At 40.2% G+C, this 16,792-nt stretch overlaps 1 protein-coding gene across 1 annotated transcript in view; it reads right to left on the reverse strand.

Moving 5' to 3' along the window:
- Positions 1 to 2,866: 2,866 nt before the first annotated feature.
- rab26 (RAB26, member RAS oncogene family) overlaps positions 2,867 to 16,792 on the reverse strand; it is a 105,828-nt gene continuing 91,902 nt past the window's right edge. Inside the window, exons 6-9 of the mRNA XM_030755161.1 lie at positions 9,989 to 10,054; positions 7,667 to 7,723; positions 6,901 to 6,977; positions 2,867 to 3,824 (exon numbers count right to left, since the gene is read on the reverse strand). Coding sequence (XP_030611021.1) covers positions 3,722 to 3,824; positions 6,901 to 6,977; positions 7,667 to 7,723; positions 9,989 to 10,054 — 303 coding nt within the window. The 3' untranslated portion in view covers positions 2,867 to 3,721. The remainder of the gene's footprint in view (positions 3,825 to 6,900; positions 6,978 to 7,666; positions 7,724 to 9,988; positions 10,055 to 16,792) is intronic.

The raw sequence follows: 16,792 nt of genomic DNA on the forward strand, positions 1-16,792 counted from the left end.
TAATAGAGCTTACAACATTGGCAGAAATCATGTATGAAACCATCCTTGATAAAAACATCTGGAAATAAAGAACATGTTTCTACCAATAACTGCAGAGAAAATAGAAAAATCAAACTGTCCTCAGAGGTCTGAATGCACCTTTGCAGTTCACTCTCATAGATTACGTGACTCTGTTGCAAGTTTGTTTTGCATTGAATATTTTGTGCAGTGTGGTAAAATTAAGCGAGGGGCTGGGTGCATAAACCCTATGCACGCAATAAAAACACGTGTAGGCCTGTCACCACACATAAAGTGGTATTTATAAAGGAAGAATATGTGGGACTTACACAGCGTACAAAAACATGCACGTTTTTGGAGAAACTGGAGCCTGATATGATGTACAGAAATATATATATATATATATATATATATATATATATATATATATATATATATATATATATATATATATATATATATATATAATGCTGTTTCCAGTGTACTTACCAAAGATTTCCTATTCACAAACTTCAGTGAGAATAATTTTATGTACCTTAAATTTTACCTGGCCTCTTTTTGTTATTAATGGTAATTGTAGGTGCTATAAATAGATGTGCACAGTAATCTGCTTTTCCTGTGTGAACTGATGCTCTTTTTTTCCTCCTGCTTTGTAGTCCAGTGTTGCCTTTCTTCCTGCTTCTGCTGGTCTTTTTCTTTGGACTTAGTTAAGAGCCTCCAGTACTTCTTTCCAACTACTTTTTCTTCTGTTCATGATTCCAAAGCTGTGACCAACAAATACACATTTCCCTTTCTCTGCTCCTCCAACCACGATCTCGGTTATTCATTTGCTGAAGCTGTGTTTCCTGCTTCATGTTTTCTTTGTCTTGTCAAAGAAAACATGAAGCAGGAAACACAGCTTCTTGAAAATCTTTTATATATGTAAATTCTGAAACCAGAGAGTGTGTACTTCCACTAAATGATAAAGACAAAAACATTTTCATGCATGGTTTTGTATATCTGACAAAAAAAAAAAAAAAAAAAGAAAGAGTGCACATTTTTCTTTTCCTTCCTTTGTGTCTGTTTTAGTCACGAGTGTCATGTTTTATACATCTAGCCCCTGATGTTTATTGTGGCTGTCTTTATATAAAAAAACAAAACAAAAATAAGGGCAATCAAAAGCTTCTTTCCCAGCAGCAATATGTAACTTCCCATCAAAAAGGTCTGCTAACGAACTTTCAACCACACATCAGAGTTTTCATCATGCCATCGAATGGAAATCATTTCCTTTGGCTGATGAAGACCGGGACATGTGATGGAAAGATACAGAAAAAGCTCGGAGAGCAGTTTGAGATAAAGGGATCTGCTCCATATTTTTATTCATAGGTTCTACTACAGAAGCTTTTGCATACTGAGCACAGTTGATAAAATACTGAGCAAACAATTTGAGCCACCCTTCAATTCTTTAGATTTTGCTTCCAAGCAGTCAGATGTTCATTTTTTAAGGTGGTCTTGAGCAATAGTTTTCCTTCTAGTTCTTTCCTTTCATTCATTTTCAGTCCAGTCCTTGTATCTGACAGTTTTCAGAGGAATACATTTTGTCTGTAAAGACACTTAGCACTGACCTAAGTTCCACTCAAGAATATGTGGAACTTATGTAAAAAAACATTTAAAACATTTAAAAAAAAAGCATAAAAAGGCACCAAACTCAAAGGATGAACCAGCGTTGTGTCTACACAGACGACTCAGCAAAGAACCCATTTTAAATTGTCTTTAGTCACTTTGTTACTAGCAGCTTGTCGCAAATTCATTTGTTTCCACTTCTTTATCTGTACAAAAATTCCCAAAGTTAACAAAGTTTGATAATATTTCTGCACCCAAGAGCGATGAGCCAAAAACATGCCATATCTTGCGATGGTATGTAATGTGTCCTTAAAAAAAATATCTGGAGAAAGCTGGACAAACTACCTACAGCAGATGAACTGTAACTCACAGTTATGGCCTTAAAAAAATAGGGAAATCCAGCAAAGACCTGACACAGAACCTGAGAGACGCATCTGGCTCTTCAGCTGATCCATCAACTGTTCACTGAAGCCTCATCAGAAATGGTCTCAGTGGAAGGAAAAGAGGTTCTTAAGGAGTGAAAATCAGTGGTGTTGGGTTTTATGGAGCCCCAATCCAAATTTGGAATGTGATCATCAATGTGTGCATTGATGGTCACAACAGCAGTATAACAGCCAGATGGAGGCGCTGCCATGCCTTGGTGCTGCATTTCAGCCGGTGGTGTTGGGGATATTGTTAAAATTGATGGAATTATGAACGCAGAAAATTACCATCAGATTTTGATCCACCATGAAGTACTATCTGAAAATTATGTACTTCAAGCATTTTTCAGCATGACAGTGATTCCAAACAGACTGCCAATGCAGTAAAAGCATACCTGTATAAAAAAAAAATGGACTGGCCTCCCCAGAACCAGCACTTACATTACTGAAGCAGTCACGATGGAGAACGGAATAAAAAGCAGCCAACATCCAAAGAAGAGCTTTGAACGTCCTTCAGGAAGCCTGGAGAACTTTTCCTGAAGACAAGTTAAATTACAGGAAAGCTGCTTTCAGACTGTGTTGAAGAACAAAGGTGGTCAAACCAAATTTTCACTTTCGTTTGGCCTCATATGCTGTATTTCCATGTATGTTTGCCCTTTTCACCCATTTCTCATTTTCATGGCAAAATCTAAAGAAATGAGGGGTGGCTCAAGACTTTTGCACACTACTGTATGTATAAAGCTAATTCAAGGTTTGGGGGAGAAATTAGTGATTTCAGGGAACTTTAACCCTTTCAATATTCAACTTTTTGGGGGGTTTTGCCCTCTAACACCATATTTCCCACAAAAACGGTTACATTTTGTTACAAAAAGCATTTGTCTTTTCTTTCGTTTGCTGAAACAGGATTAGTAGAAAACCATTTCTCAGGAGCAGCGCTTCATTTTACACGTTTGCCACCGACTGTCTGCTGCCTTTTGGCGATTATGTTGTTTTTATGCATTTAATATCATCTGTTAATCACTGCTGGAGAGTCATTGAAGTTAAAAATGCATCACACAGTCCTAAAGTCAAACTTAAACTGTGTATAAAAAGGTCAAAAAAAGGTCAAATGGGTTACAGACACATCAGTATTTTTCAAACAGTTATCATATGTTATCCTGTACATAAACAGCACATGGTGCGGTTTGTCAGCTTACATCATCTGCAGCGGTGGTTTGTACAAATTCGTTTCTGTTATTTAATTAAGACTGATTTAATATTCAACATTGTTTTTACTGTATAGTTTCTTTCAGTGAGATGGGCACAAAATTAAAATTACAGTTAAAATATGTACATCACTCATGGAAACTGGCACAGAATGGATTAAACAGGCTTACAAACATAGCTCTGTGTGTGTGTGTGTGTGTGTGTGTGTGTGTGTGTGTGTGTGTGTGTGTGTGTGTGTGTGTGTGTGTGTTTGAGTAGACATGCATGTGTATGTAGACAGGAATTATGTTACATTCACAGTCGCAGAGGGAAGGTGGGTCAGGACAGAGAGAGAGAGAGAGAGCATGTTGGCCACAGAGAAATATTAGAAACACTGAGAATTTGAGGCCATTTCCAGGTACACAAACTCTAACTTATTACATAGTCAAACAGAGTGAACCTGTATTCCTTCTCTCTCTTGCACAAATACACACAACACGCACGTAGGATGCGGTCTACGAGCGGCAGCAGCCGGCGGTCCTCATTTCTTTGTCGACGTACTCCTGCAGCTGAAACTTTGGCTCGTCGGGTTCCTTCATGGTCCTGTGCTTCAGTTCTCTGAGAGACAGAGAGACGCGATGAAGACCAACACACAACTAAAGAGGCACCGAAAGTGTCTGTTAAAGTGTTCATTATTAACCAAATTTTTTGTGGTCACACCAATGTAGAGTAATGACAACACTTCTGTCCAAAATGCTGGGCAGTAGGAGCACATCATGGCAAAATTTTAAATTTCCACATGGAATTGGATCTGTAATAATTATGGGCAGATTTTCAGACAGTTTCTATCTCTTTGTGTTTATTTTGTATCTCTGTGGTTGGTCGCATCGTTTTTGTGGTCGCTTGCGCCTCTTTGTAGTCATGTGTGACATGCATGTGTCTCCTTGTGGCCCCTGAAGTTTCTTGTTGGCCATTTTGTATCTCTTTGCATTTATTGTGTCTTCTTTGTGGTCATTTTATCTCTCCGTAGCTGCACGTCGCTGGTTTCTGTTTCTGGTTTTTGTATCTCTCTTTAGTCATTTGTGTTTCCTTGTAGTCGTTTGTGTCTGTTTGAGGTCACTGAAGTTTCTTTTTGGTCATTTTGCACGTCTGTGGTCATCTGTGTCTCATGTCATTTGTGTCTTGTGGGTCGTTTGTATCTGTTTGTAGTCATTTAGAACAGATTAGTGACTTGATAATCTCTCTGTGTGATACTGACAGACAGATCCGAGTGATCGTTTATCATAAAAATAAATGTAGTATGAAAATGTACAGATCACTTCTGACAGTGAACCATTTGTTGCTCTCTGTTTCCATACCAAACATTTACTGCCTGGTTACGCGGTCTTGTTGCCTTTTGCTGTTGAATTTGTGTTCTGTACGAATAAAAGGACCACCGAAGTGAAATAAATGAAAACATGGGGGAGAAGAGCTGAGGTGAGTCACCGATGATGGAGAGGCAAGAAAAGCAGAGAGATGTAAAAACCGAGAAGGTGTTCGCATGAACTAGAGGACGGCAGCAGGAAAATATTTGATTTCATATTCTGTTTGCAGTGTGATTGTGTGCCAGACTGTGCTACTCTATTCTTGGCAACAGCCCACTGTGCCAGTCTGTTACCATAACAAGACTATAAATGTGAAACAGCTCCCACACAAACTGTCCGACACCACACATTTATGAGAAGCACAATTAAAATACTACTGTCATTGTTTTTATTTCCATTAAAGTTAATGCTAAGAGAAACTTCTGGGTTAGACACTGATCTTATATCTGAGCTGGTAATCTGCGTCCCTGTGTGTCTTTGGCATCTTGCAAGACAGCACACCATGGTGGTGAGTCTGCATCGAGTCTCGTGAGTTTCGAGGCCACCTGAATACAATGAACTCATTATCACGGTCAAAGAAAGCGCTTTGGGATGACTTGAGTTTTGTGACACGGTGTGTTATCCTGCTGGAAGCAGCCATCAGAAGATGGATACCCTGCGGGGACATGGTAAGAAGCAATACTCAGATAGGCCGTGGTGTTTAGAAGATTCTAAGGGGCCCAAAGTATGCCAGGAAAATATACTGCACCCTACACCATTACACCAGCAGCAGCAACCTGAACCACTGATCCAAGGCAAGATGGATCCACACTTTCATGTTGTTTACACCAAATTTCGACCCTACCATTTAAATGTCGCAACAGAAATGGAGACTCATCAGACCAGGCGATGCTTTATTGTTAATCCCGTGTGAAATGAAGCCTGAGTTTCCTGTTCTTGGCTGACAGGTTTGGCAGCTGCTGCGGTCTTCTGCTGCCACTTTCAAAGTCACATAAATCACCTTCCTGCACCGCTCTGGGTTTGAACTTCAGCAGGTTGCCTCGACCGGATCTACCTGCTTAAATGTATTGTGTTGTTACCATGTGATTGGCTGATTAGAGCTTTGTGTTAATGAACAGATGAACACACCAGATCCAGTGAGTGTATATAAATAACATAAACATGCTTTTGGGTGTGTGTGTGTGTGTTTGTTTTTTTAAATTGTCATCTGGTAACAGTAGTCTGTTTACCTAGAGTTTAAAAAAAAATGCAAAATGTTGGGGAAAGAAAAAAAAATGAAAGTAAGTGTTTGTAAAATAACCACTAAGTGAGATGGAAAAGTCTACTGAACATTTGCTCTTTTACAATTTTTAGTCTTTTTTAAGGTGCCTTTCACTTTTCAGCCAAATTTAGACATAAAGGGACGAATTTTACACAGGCCACAATTACCCCTCTGAATGTTTCAGAGGGTTTGATTTGTAAAAGTGAAGTGCATCTATTGCAGTTAATCTACATCTGTGTTCTGGTTACACTTTGGGGGTGAGGAGAGATGATGCTTCCCTGATAATACATTTGCACTTTCCAGAACTTTTACTTGCAATGCTGTATTTATTTTGGATACTTTTTGTGTTAAATAAAGGATTTGAGTGCTTTTAACAACACTTGCAACAAGTTCAACAAGAAGCAGCAACAGAAGCTCTGCTGCTAATGCAGGAACTTTCTCGAGGGACTCAGAACTTTTGGAGGAACTCTGTGCACAGCTGCAGATACATTATGTTAACCCGCAAAGATTTCCTGCCCATAGGCAGCACTTCATGAACGTTCGGGTTCTTTGTAGGCAGGGTCAACACTAAATGTATATGATTGGCAGAGCTGCCAGTCTGTTTCAGAAAGTGCCGTAAAAGCACTCTGAGTGCTCAGTAAGAGTAGAAAAGTGCTCTCTTCAGTCCATTTACCATTTTAGTTATATAGTGGTCAATCTTAGCAGCAGCTCGTAAAACCCATTTACTTTAGGTCTAGCATTTAAACCCACTTTGCTGCTACTGCTCATGTCCTTTCCAGCATGGTCTCAATTACTGTGTTTGCAAAACATCACTTAAATCATGTTCCTTTCTTTATATGGCAAATTTATATGGTTTTAAGTATAAATGCTACCAAGTGAACTGGAGTACTTTCTCGTATAGTTAGGACTCAGGTGAACACTCAGATAAAAGGCCTTACTCGCTTGAATAAAAACCACTTAGTGTAGTCAAATGAGGAAAAGTTACTTCTAAAGTAATATGTGCTTGGTTTGCGATCACATCAAATCTCCCTCTGGGATCTGATGTTTGTGCCGCTGTGCTGAGACTCACCTGGCCACAGCAGTGAACGCCAGCTCCACATTCAGCCCAGATTTAGCACTCGTCTCCATAAACGGCACTCCAAACTCCTGCACAGAGAAGCATCTCTTATCAGGTGTGTGTGTGTGTGTGTGTATGTGTGGTCGTGACACTCTTCTGTCTTTCACTGCGAGGACATAATGACCTAACTGGCAGAAAAATGAGGTTTATGATTAATTTAAGATTAGAAGCATATTTGTGCAGAGGGGTTCGCGGTGCCTGGGGAGGGTTGAGAGGGTTGGTGATCGATACTAATATTTCCAAAATACTTGTGATGGCTGCTGAGATTTCTGGCTTTCAAAACTAATTTTCTCCTCATTTTGTTGTAATTCGAAAAAACGAGCGGGAAGGCAGAGCGCAGTCGATGAGAGACGCTCCCGGGTGAAGCAATCTCAGTCCGTATATGCGTGAACATCTCAATATTCCTGCTGAGTGTGTTACCTTGACAGCTGCAGTGCATCTGCCACACAACTCTCTACCACTTCATATTTAGCCTCCTCTAACACGCCTCTCAGAGCTGATCTGAGTGAAACGGCTCGGAAAATTAGGTTAGCAAGCCCCCGTCATTTATTCCAAACAATATCAACATTGTGTGCCTGCATGAATACGTAATTACACGCAATAATCAAGACATGCAAGTCATATGTGTGTGTGTGTGTGTGTGTGTCTTTTATTCTTGCTACATGTGTCAAACCTTATGTATGCATCATGGTGTAAGTGTGTATTATAGAAAACTCACCTTTGCCAGTTTCTCCCCCTCTTCTCGCTTCACCGCCCGGTCATGTGTGGCGTCAGCCTGGAACGTATGTGGCAGATAGCAGAGAATCAGAAACTGTCACTCAAACTCCTCTCACAGAGTTTCCTGAGTGTAGCTGATCCTAATGAGGAAATATGTCATTTTGTTGCCCATATGAATGGGTGAGTGTGTCCAAACCTTTGACTGGTACTGTATACGGCTGTTATATTATTGTCTTTTACATCTCATATTTTAATACTCGAACAATTTGCTTTGTAGCTTTATAGACAGCAAGAAAAACAAAGAGACAGTGAACTTTCCTTCTTTAAGGTAGCATAATTAATTTGACACAGTTGCTACATGGTTAGCTTTTCTACTCTGCACTCTGCACTACACACATGAACGTTAATTGTTTGGCTATTGTGTAATCTTATTTTTAACAATTTCGGGACTATTTAACTTTCTACCATTAAATATTTAACTTCTATTACAAGTTAGTGGCTAGCTCTGTCATTACAGATTTTTGCAGATATTTTCTTTGTTCTCGGCTTTGAACAGAATACTATTACTGTAAAAAGAGCTGTTGACTTGGATGACTACTATTTGCACAGTGAACAGAAAAAAAATACTTAGCATTAATTTAGCATTGTGGCTAATTTAAAGCTTAGTCACATAAGAGTAAAAACAGGACAACAACCTCCGTTTAATTTTTTTGGAGTTGGAGACTAACTGTAAGTAGTTGCAGTGACCAACTCAGACCCTCAGCCTCTGGGTCACTGCTTTCAAATACAAGGTGAATGCACAGATTGCCTGGTGGGAGGCAACCTGTCTCTGATTCAGACTGACTGCAATCACTCTCTGACTGACTGGCCAAGGTTTGCAGATAACCTGTCTAATTTATATGTTGCAATCAAACTGAGTCAGTCTGCGCTGATGAGCGCAACCCATCTGTGATGCATCTCTCTGCAATAGGAGACTCGACTCAGCGGGTTGTGTTCTGGTTAAATTCCAATAAAAATGCGTTTTTGGCATTTTGCAGTTTAATTGCCGTCTTGCAGCAACTACGTCACTATTTGTGGAGGAATTTCTGAATTATTGTTTAAAATCTTTCAGCTTCTGGCTCTGAATGTAAACAGCTAATGTGAATTCTGTTTAATGGGAATTTCTGTGCATGTAGACAGGAACAGATTGCAACAGATGGCAACAGATTTTCGCCAATTTATCACAGTTAATGTTTCTATTATCACAAACAGATTGCATGTAATTGCCAACTTGACTATTCTATCACAAACTGGTAGCAGACCGACTCTGTATTATTGCCATTTTTTCGCCGTCTTGACACTAAAGTCGGTTTGAAGACCACAACTGACTGAGTGGTTGCAGACCCGGTCTTCACAGCAGCCATTTCAGAGCCAATGAGTTCATTGTACATGGTTGATAATTTTGGTCATGATGCAGTTTCCAACCACCGTTTTCCCCTCATGTGATTATAGCATAAAGAATATGAATCTAACTCTTCTTGAAGCTTTTGTTTCCACCAGCTCATGAGCAAAACAGCCTATATGGCTGATTTAGGCTGGTCTGCCTTTGCTAGTTGCTAAGTGTGGGCATAACATTGGTTAAGGGTGTGCACTGTATCCAGAAAAATTCAAGGCAGTGAGGTTTGCAGGTATTTAGTGACTTTCAAAAAAGGCGATTTTAACAATTTTAAACATTACTGAAAAAATACCTAAATGGTCTTTAAACCTGTATGAACACGTTGTTTGGTCTCTCACAGGGAAAAAAGTAGCATTAACTCACCATTTAGCAGGTGCCAACTTTCAAATCAGTTATGCTACTAACGGCTTCAGGTCACCTGTAGAATAAGCCTCACAGCCAGCTCTCCATGGCTGCTAAATGTCCCACTGTGAGGAGCAGCTCCAGTAAAAGCATAAATTTAAAGGCTAAAATCAAACAATGCTAAAAAGCTAAAAGGGACTGCAGAGTTGGATTGTAAATCTTTGGCTTTGTCAATATGAGCAACTACTTAATGTCACACTTAAAGCAACTTGATCTAGTATAAATGTGAACTATTGATTAGTTAAGCTTTAGTAATGTGCATTTTTTTTGCTTTGTTTGTATGATGATGTAACCACTGAAATAATGTGACATCTTGACTGAAAAAAATGTAATAACATACTTTTCCCTGCTGTCATGCATATCCATCCATCCATCCGCTACACTCCAACTCCAGGTCCTACTATACCTCCTCCTATGAACCCTCCTTCCCACCCTCTATGAGTCCATCTGTCCATCTATCTCCCAGTGTTGGCAACAAGGTCTCACCTTGTTGCCCAGAAGCATGACGACCACATCCTGCTGGGCGTACTCATGAATCTCTGTCAGCCATGCCTGAAGATGGAAACAGAGCAAAGAGTGGTGAAGAAATCAAAATAGGAGAGGAGGAGGAGGAGAAGGAGAAGGAAAGGGGGTTGTTCAGAGGAGATAGGAATGATCGAGGGGAGGTATAGGAGATAAAGACTAGTGACAGAGGAGACGAATGGATCCACGGGGAAGGCGAAAGGGGAAAAAAGATTAATTTGTTGTTTACTGCCCTCACTTCATCTTGTCCTCCCATTCACCCTTCAGATATTCCCCTCTTTGCCCCTTTTCTTTCCTTCGTGCATCTCTATGCATCCATCTCCTTCCAATTACAGGTCAGTGGTCACTTGGCTCTTTGCTGGCTTGGTTAATCACACTTAGATGTTCTTATCTGTTATTAGTTGTACACCAGAGAAAAATCATGTTTCCATCCCACATTAATACAACTTTTTTTTTTTTGTGCAAACCTAAAACTTTCTTCTAATGACGCCAGTGAGCAGTTAAAACTGACTGAAAAAAGATGGAGGCTGGAAGACGGAGAGTGAAGGTGAGAGATGTGATTAGTATCTGCAAGTCCTTCTTTACTGTGAGGTAATACTTTATAATTCAATTCACAAACAAAAACAAATGTGCTGCAGTAGATTGTCTGTCCATCCATCCCCACTTACCCAGGTCTGGGTTGCAGGGGAAGGACTTTTCAGCAATAGTAAACTGAGGATATGAAGGCATTCCCAAGCCAGCCAAGAGACATAATCTCTCCAGCATGTCCCAGTTGGACACGCCCCAAACACCCTGCAAAGGAAGCACCCAGCATGCATCCTGGTCAGACAGCCTAACTGCCTCAACTACTGGCCCCTTTCAATGTGGAGGAGCATCAGCTTTACTCTTAGCTCCTCCTAAGGCTGAGACCAAACCTAATCTGAAAGAATCTCCGTTGGGTCAGTTGGACCTGTAGCCTTATTTTTCTGTTAGCACACACAGGATAGAAATGTAGATCAGCCAGTAACGTGATAGCTTCACCCTCACAGTAAGCTCTTTATCACAAAAGACAACCACAGCACTGGATTTGTGCAGACGTTGGGCAAATTCATCTGCCAATTTCCTGCTCCACTCTCCCCCAACTTGTGACCACAAGATAAGGAGTTTGAAGTAGCAATTCATCCTCAACCAGGAGCAGGCAAACCACCTTCACTGACTGAGGTCCGTAATAGGTTTCTGTCATAAGTCACAAGTGTAATGTGTGCAATAATCTACATGAACTGGTCATTTGAACAGTGCAAATCCTTTTATTTTAATATACACACTCAGAATTTAAAGTTCTGAAACAATTCCACACTTCTCCCATTAGTCTGCTGTACGTTACCTCATATCGGGCGCAGTTTTACGCTCGCAGTTGTTGAATTTATATGCAAAGACGTGGCAGTGATATTGGCTTGTGGGAATGTCTTTTGTGCTTATGATTTATGACGACAATCTGATGGCAGGAGCCTCACATCAAATAGCGAACACCCTCCCAGTTTGTTGGTCTATTTAAGATGTGAACTTCCCCGTCTCTCCCTCGAAAATGTCAATGCTGCTGCTGCAGTTCTGCCTTTCAGTCCGTCCATCATCCTTACATTTTACATCACAGCAGGTTTTTTTTATATTTACCTCATATACTGCAAATGATGAGCTCAGAGCTTAGGTGACAAATTCTAACTATATTCTGCAGTGTATGAAAGAAGCATACAGTTTAAACACATATTTGAACTTTGCAACAAACCAAAGAGCTGGAAACTTCACTGAAAATTGAGTGTAAATGATTTCTTTAACCCCTTAAAACTCACTGTATCAAATATGATACACGAGGCATTAGTGTATCATATTTGATACAAAGTGTTTTTGTGAGTTTTGCATATGTTTCGATATATATTTGTAACCAATAAAATGCAAAAAAAAAAAAAAAGCCAGATGCAGCAAATATGATAAAAATTAAAACTCATATAGGGTTCTAGCCAGCGGTTGATCTCCCGGCGCTGCACCATGCTGAGGTCGCCTTTCGCCAGGCTGAATTTCGCCAGTTCGTTATCGGAACTGTTCTGTCACTGCAATTAGGAAGCGGGAACGCACCCCACACACGCCCACCCATCACAGATACCAGACTCTACCACCGGGCACGGCCAGTTTTGTTCACCATGTGCACGTGCAATCTCACGATAGTCCTGTTCACGCTTGATTTTGCAGGCAAAATAGCGACCAACGTGAAACTGAGGGGGAAGTAGAGGAAAAAGGGAGCACAAAGGACAATTTTGGCCTTCCTATTAAATATGAAATCCCAGGAGCTTGAATTGTTTCTTGTCTTCGTAGACTCACAAGGATAACACACTGATGCTTAAGGAATATTTATTAATAGCTGCAGGATAATGTGCATTTTATTTTCAGAGAATTCTAGCACAAACTAGAGGGATCCACACTCGTCATCAAGTTACATGGTCCAATCAGATTTAGGTGCCCTCAATGACCCGTAGGCCCAACCTTTATCACACAATATTACATATATAATATTATCTAACTGCTCACTGGCACTGAATTAGCAAGCTGGCACAGCATTTAGCATTAACAAGCTAATGCTAATTAGCCCCCACCCCAACACACACACACACACACACACACACACACGTGCCGGGCTGAGAATTTTTTTCTGGCTTGAACCCTGTCATATGCAAATTAATATTTAATTTTAAAAAGTTGTCAGAGGTTCAATAAACACTCCAGCAATTATTTCATGGCTCAGGCTTTAAAAGGTTTCAAAGAATGGTAGTGACCCATGAAGCATCTACATACACAACAAAAACAAGATACATTCAAGTCTTATGGGTAATGTAGGCATTCATTCTGAACCTGGAAGAGCAATGCTCGTCCTGTTAGTTATTTATTTAAATCAATTCCACCACACTAAAACTTTGAGGAAAGGAAAAAAAATTAAAAAGCTCTTCATTTTAATCCAAATCCTCATTAGCAAAGATGAAAAAGTAAAGAAGCAAATTTGTGAGAAAGTAAGTAGTTTATGCCAGAAACAAGATTTATATAATATTTTTATTTTATTAAGTCCAGTCCCCTACCAAAACTGCAGCTTATGTTAATAGGAAAACAGGTTTATTAACATAGGCAGTAATGATTTACATTAATACAGTGTAGCTGGCCTACTTTCATGTTCCTAATTAGCCAGGATGATGATGAAAACTATTTCAGCCATGGTAATTATGATCCCTCATTCTGTGGGCAGAGTGTGTGCTTTTGTGTGATTAAATCTAATTCCATTTTTTTCCCATTTGTTTTCAAATCCTTAAGTTATTTTCTTGGCATTAATATGCATTTTAAGATGGTAAAGATACTAAATAACGAGCCACAGAGGATCACTGGATTTGCACTAGCTTTTCTAATTTGCTGTTCACAGAGGATCCTGAAGGCCTGCGAGATATTCTGAGATTTTTCTATTAAGCATAAGGATAAACACAAGTGGAAACAGAGAGCTTGCGCAACAGCGAAGGTGCATTTATGTGCACTCCAAGGTTGTGTACAAAAAACATCTGTACTGTTTGAAAGAGGGGAAGAAGAAGGTTACTCTGTTGTCATATAAAAAGAGAATTGATTTCATCAGCACAATGGTGGTATGTAGGATGTTAGAAGCTGACGCCCTTCACGGCAGCATCCACAAAAAAGGCGCGCGCTGTCTTTCCTCGATGCCACACACCACGAATGGAGCACTCTTCATGAAGGATAATGTTGGCTTATAAAACCTGGAAAACTTGTGCAAAAAACAAAGAAGAGGACTGCAACTGCATTCAGATTAAAGATTTCATTTAACTGGAAGGGTGTGACCTCGCGTAAAAGTGAAAAATATGTCATGCATTTGTCTTCCTCCTTGACACGGATTTAATCAGCACCCAGACGATAGATATCTGTCGTGTTGAGCGCAGCAGTTGTCCTAAATATGTTGCTCTTGATTCTTTGATGTGAACCCATTATTCATTTGTTTTCTGTCATACATACACTTACAGTTAATGCTCAAATTAAATATGGCCAAAGTTTCAAATAATGACTTCTTTACAATGTATGACATCAACGACAAATGTTTGAGGGAGTCAGCCAATCAGAAGAAAGATGGCTTAAAGGAAGGGTAGTGAGGGAAGTTATAGAATGTAAAATCTCACCACTAGGTGTCAGTAGATTTCCGATTGCAATCAACTGAATCCTGTTTTCTTACCCCTCCCAGTTCACGTGCTTAATCCTAGCTACGGTGGCCACTGTAGGACAAACAGCTCTGATTGTTGTTCATCTGTAGCGAGTGTAGGCTGTCAGTCTATCGTCTACCTCAGCTTTCAATGTGTCCATCTCTATATACTTTGGAGGAGGCTGTAAAACTTTGTGAAAGGAGGCCAATACAAGTCGATGAGGCAGTGAAGCTCATTTCTGACCGATGACAGTGATGCTGACGTGAGTTGTTGAGGATATCCTGAACTTTTCTGTCAGGAAGCGCTGCTGTTTTTGCTGCTGTTTTTGCTGCTGTTTTTGCTGCTGTTAGTGAAACTTCCTCTGACGTGGACCTAACATTGTTGGAATCAATTACTAAATAAACTTGATGTGAGAATGTAATCAAATCAATTTATCAGAGGAAAGTGATTTTTAGGACATTCGAGCCTAACATTATTAGCTCAGTGTTAGCGTATAACCAGCTGTTGTTTGTTAGCTGGATTGTTGTCTGCTATCCAGAGATGGGAGGGTTGAATCAGGGTCTCATCAGCTGACAATTAGTTATATCAGGAATAAATAAGCATGTTTATGCACATTTATGTTTGTTAGATCCCTGACTTCAGTTCAGGAGATGAGGGTTGAGTTGAAGAGGAAGAAGACGACATTTTATCTACATGCCGGTCGTGTTGTCTCGTTCCTTTGTTTTTTTGCTTCTTTGGTGAAGGGGACCCCTTCTCAGATGTTAAAACACAGGTATGATCCTTCATATCCTGAGTCTGAAGGCAAAGACACGAATTTAAATTTGTCTCCATGGCATGCGAATGCCTATGACTCCTGCGTATGTGGCCAGTCTCTAGCCACATCCATGAAATGCAATTAGGCAGAACAGCAATGTCCATCCCAGCCACAATATTCAAGATGGCAGGGCAACATGGTGGCATACACAAATTGGCACTCGCTCCTATGTATTTGTAATCGATTAATTCTAAGTTTATGAGAAAGCATAAATTTGTTGGAAGATGTAATTACATTAAAAAAACAAAAAACATTTACGAGTACAACGTTCTTTTTTTCTATTAAATATACTCAAAAAACAACTGACTGCACCTTTAAAATGGACGAGAGCAAAAGAAAGAGGTTTGTGACAAAATGATGGCCCAGTATAAGATGGATTATTTTGCACCATAAATCACACAAAGCTACTCTAGTAATACCTACGGAGCAAAACAGATGTTCTTTCGGAATTTGTCTTTAAAACTGTTCAGCTTTGAAGATGCCATTTTTGGAATTGTATCAAAAACATTTACATGAAAACACTGAAGGTATCTGCATATTTGCTGAAGCTACAGAAACCCATGAGCTCCATGTCATTGAATATACACTGTGTTTTTTCCACGCTGACATTCAAATCAGAAAATGATGTATTCCATGGCATAACTCAGTTTTATTTTAAATATGTTTGCAACATTAGCTCATTTACACTTCCAAGAACTCCTCCTAAACCCTGCCAGTGTGTCACTGGCTGTCATACTCACATCTCTGACGGTTTCCTCGAAAAATCTGAGGAGTGTCTTTAATCATTTTGCCAGCAAACCCGAGGGGATCGGGCTTCCAAATCTCTCGGTTTTCCTCAGAGCTGTACCGCGTGCCTCGGTCGAGCCGTTTCTGTGCTCAGCTGCTGTGAACAAATCTCTCCTGACAACTTCAAAACAAACATCTTTAGACATTTTCCCACGTTTATTTATGAATGCTGTATTTTACGCTATCGGACCTTACATTGTTTACGTTCCCCTCTGGTGCCGAACGCACCACAGACCCTTTTTAAACTGCAGAAAAAAAAGGCAACCTACTTTTTTACGGCAGTTTTCTGAGCAAACTGAACTGAAAAATTCTCAGCAAGGGTTTTCCAAGTGATGTGCAATACAGAAAGTAATATAACCCCAAACGACATAAGTAGAGACAGCCAGCAGGGCAGAGAGCTACTGTTAACATTTCAAGCATCAATAACCACATGCTGACTGAGTGCAGAGCAGAGGCAAATATATTTCATTGTGAAACGGAAAGAAAAAAAGGTCAGGTGTATCACACACACACACACACACACACACACACACACACACACACACACACACACACACACACACACACACACACACACACACACACACACACACACACAAACAGCATACAGTACGCACACACTTCCTCCTGCCTCCCTCCGCCTTCTCTCTTTGCGTGTATCATCGGGAAAAGACTACTCAGATCAGCAGTAATCCTCGCTCTCATCTCTAGATTTACAGTGTCCTGTGAGGTTTACATCGCTTCATTACACCGAGATTAATGCACTGAGCTCTGACCTCGCAGCCCCAACATGCGAACCTGCCAATTACTCACACAGCCTTGAAAGATCCAGGCGGTCTGTGGGTGGATTACGGGGAAGTGAGGGAAGGAACACTGCTTCTGAAGTCAAGCGATCAAACTTCAAAGGCCTCGCTGTCGATGGTAAGCGTTGCAGTTCCTGCAGTACGTGCGAGC

The sequence above is a fragment of the Archocentrus centrarchus genome, chromosome 19 (assembly GCF_007364275.1).
Source record: "Archocentrus centrarchus isolate MPI-CPG fArcCen1 chromosome 19, fArcCen1, whole genome shotgun sequence".
NCBI classification, from domain to species: Eukaryota; Metazoa; Chordata; class Actinopteri; order Cichliformes; family Cichlidae; genus Archocentrus; species Archocentrus centrarchus.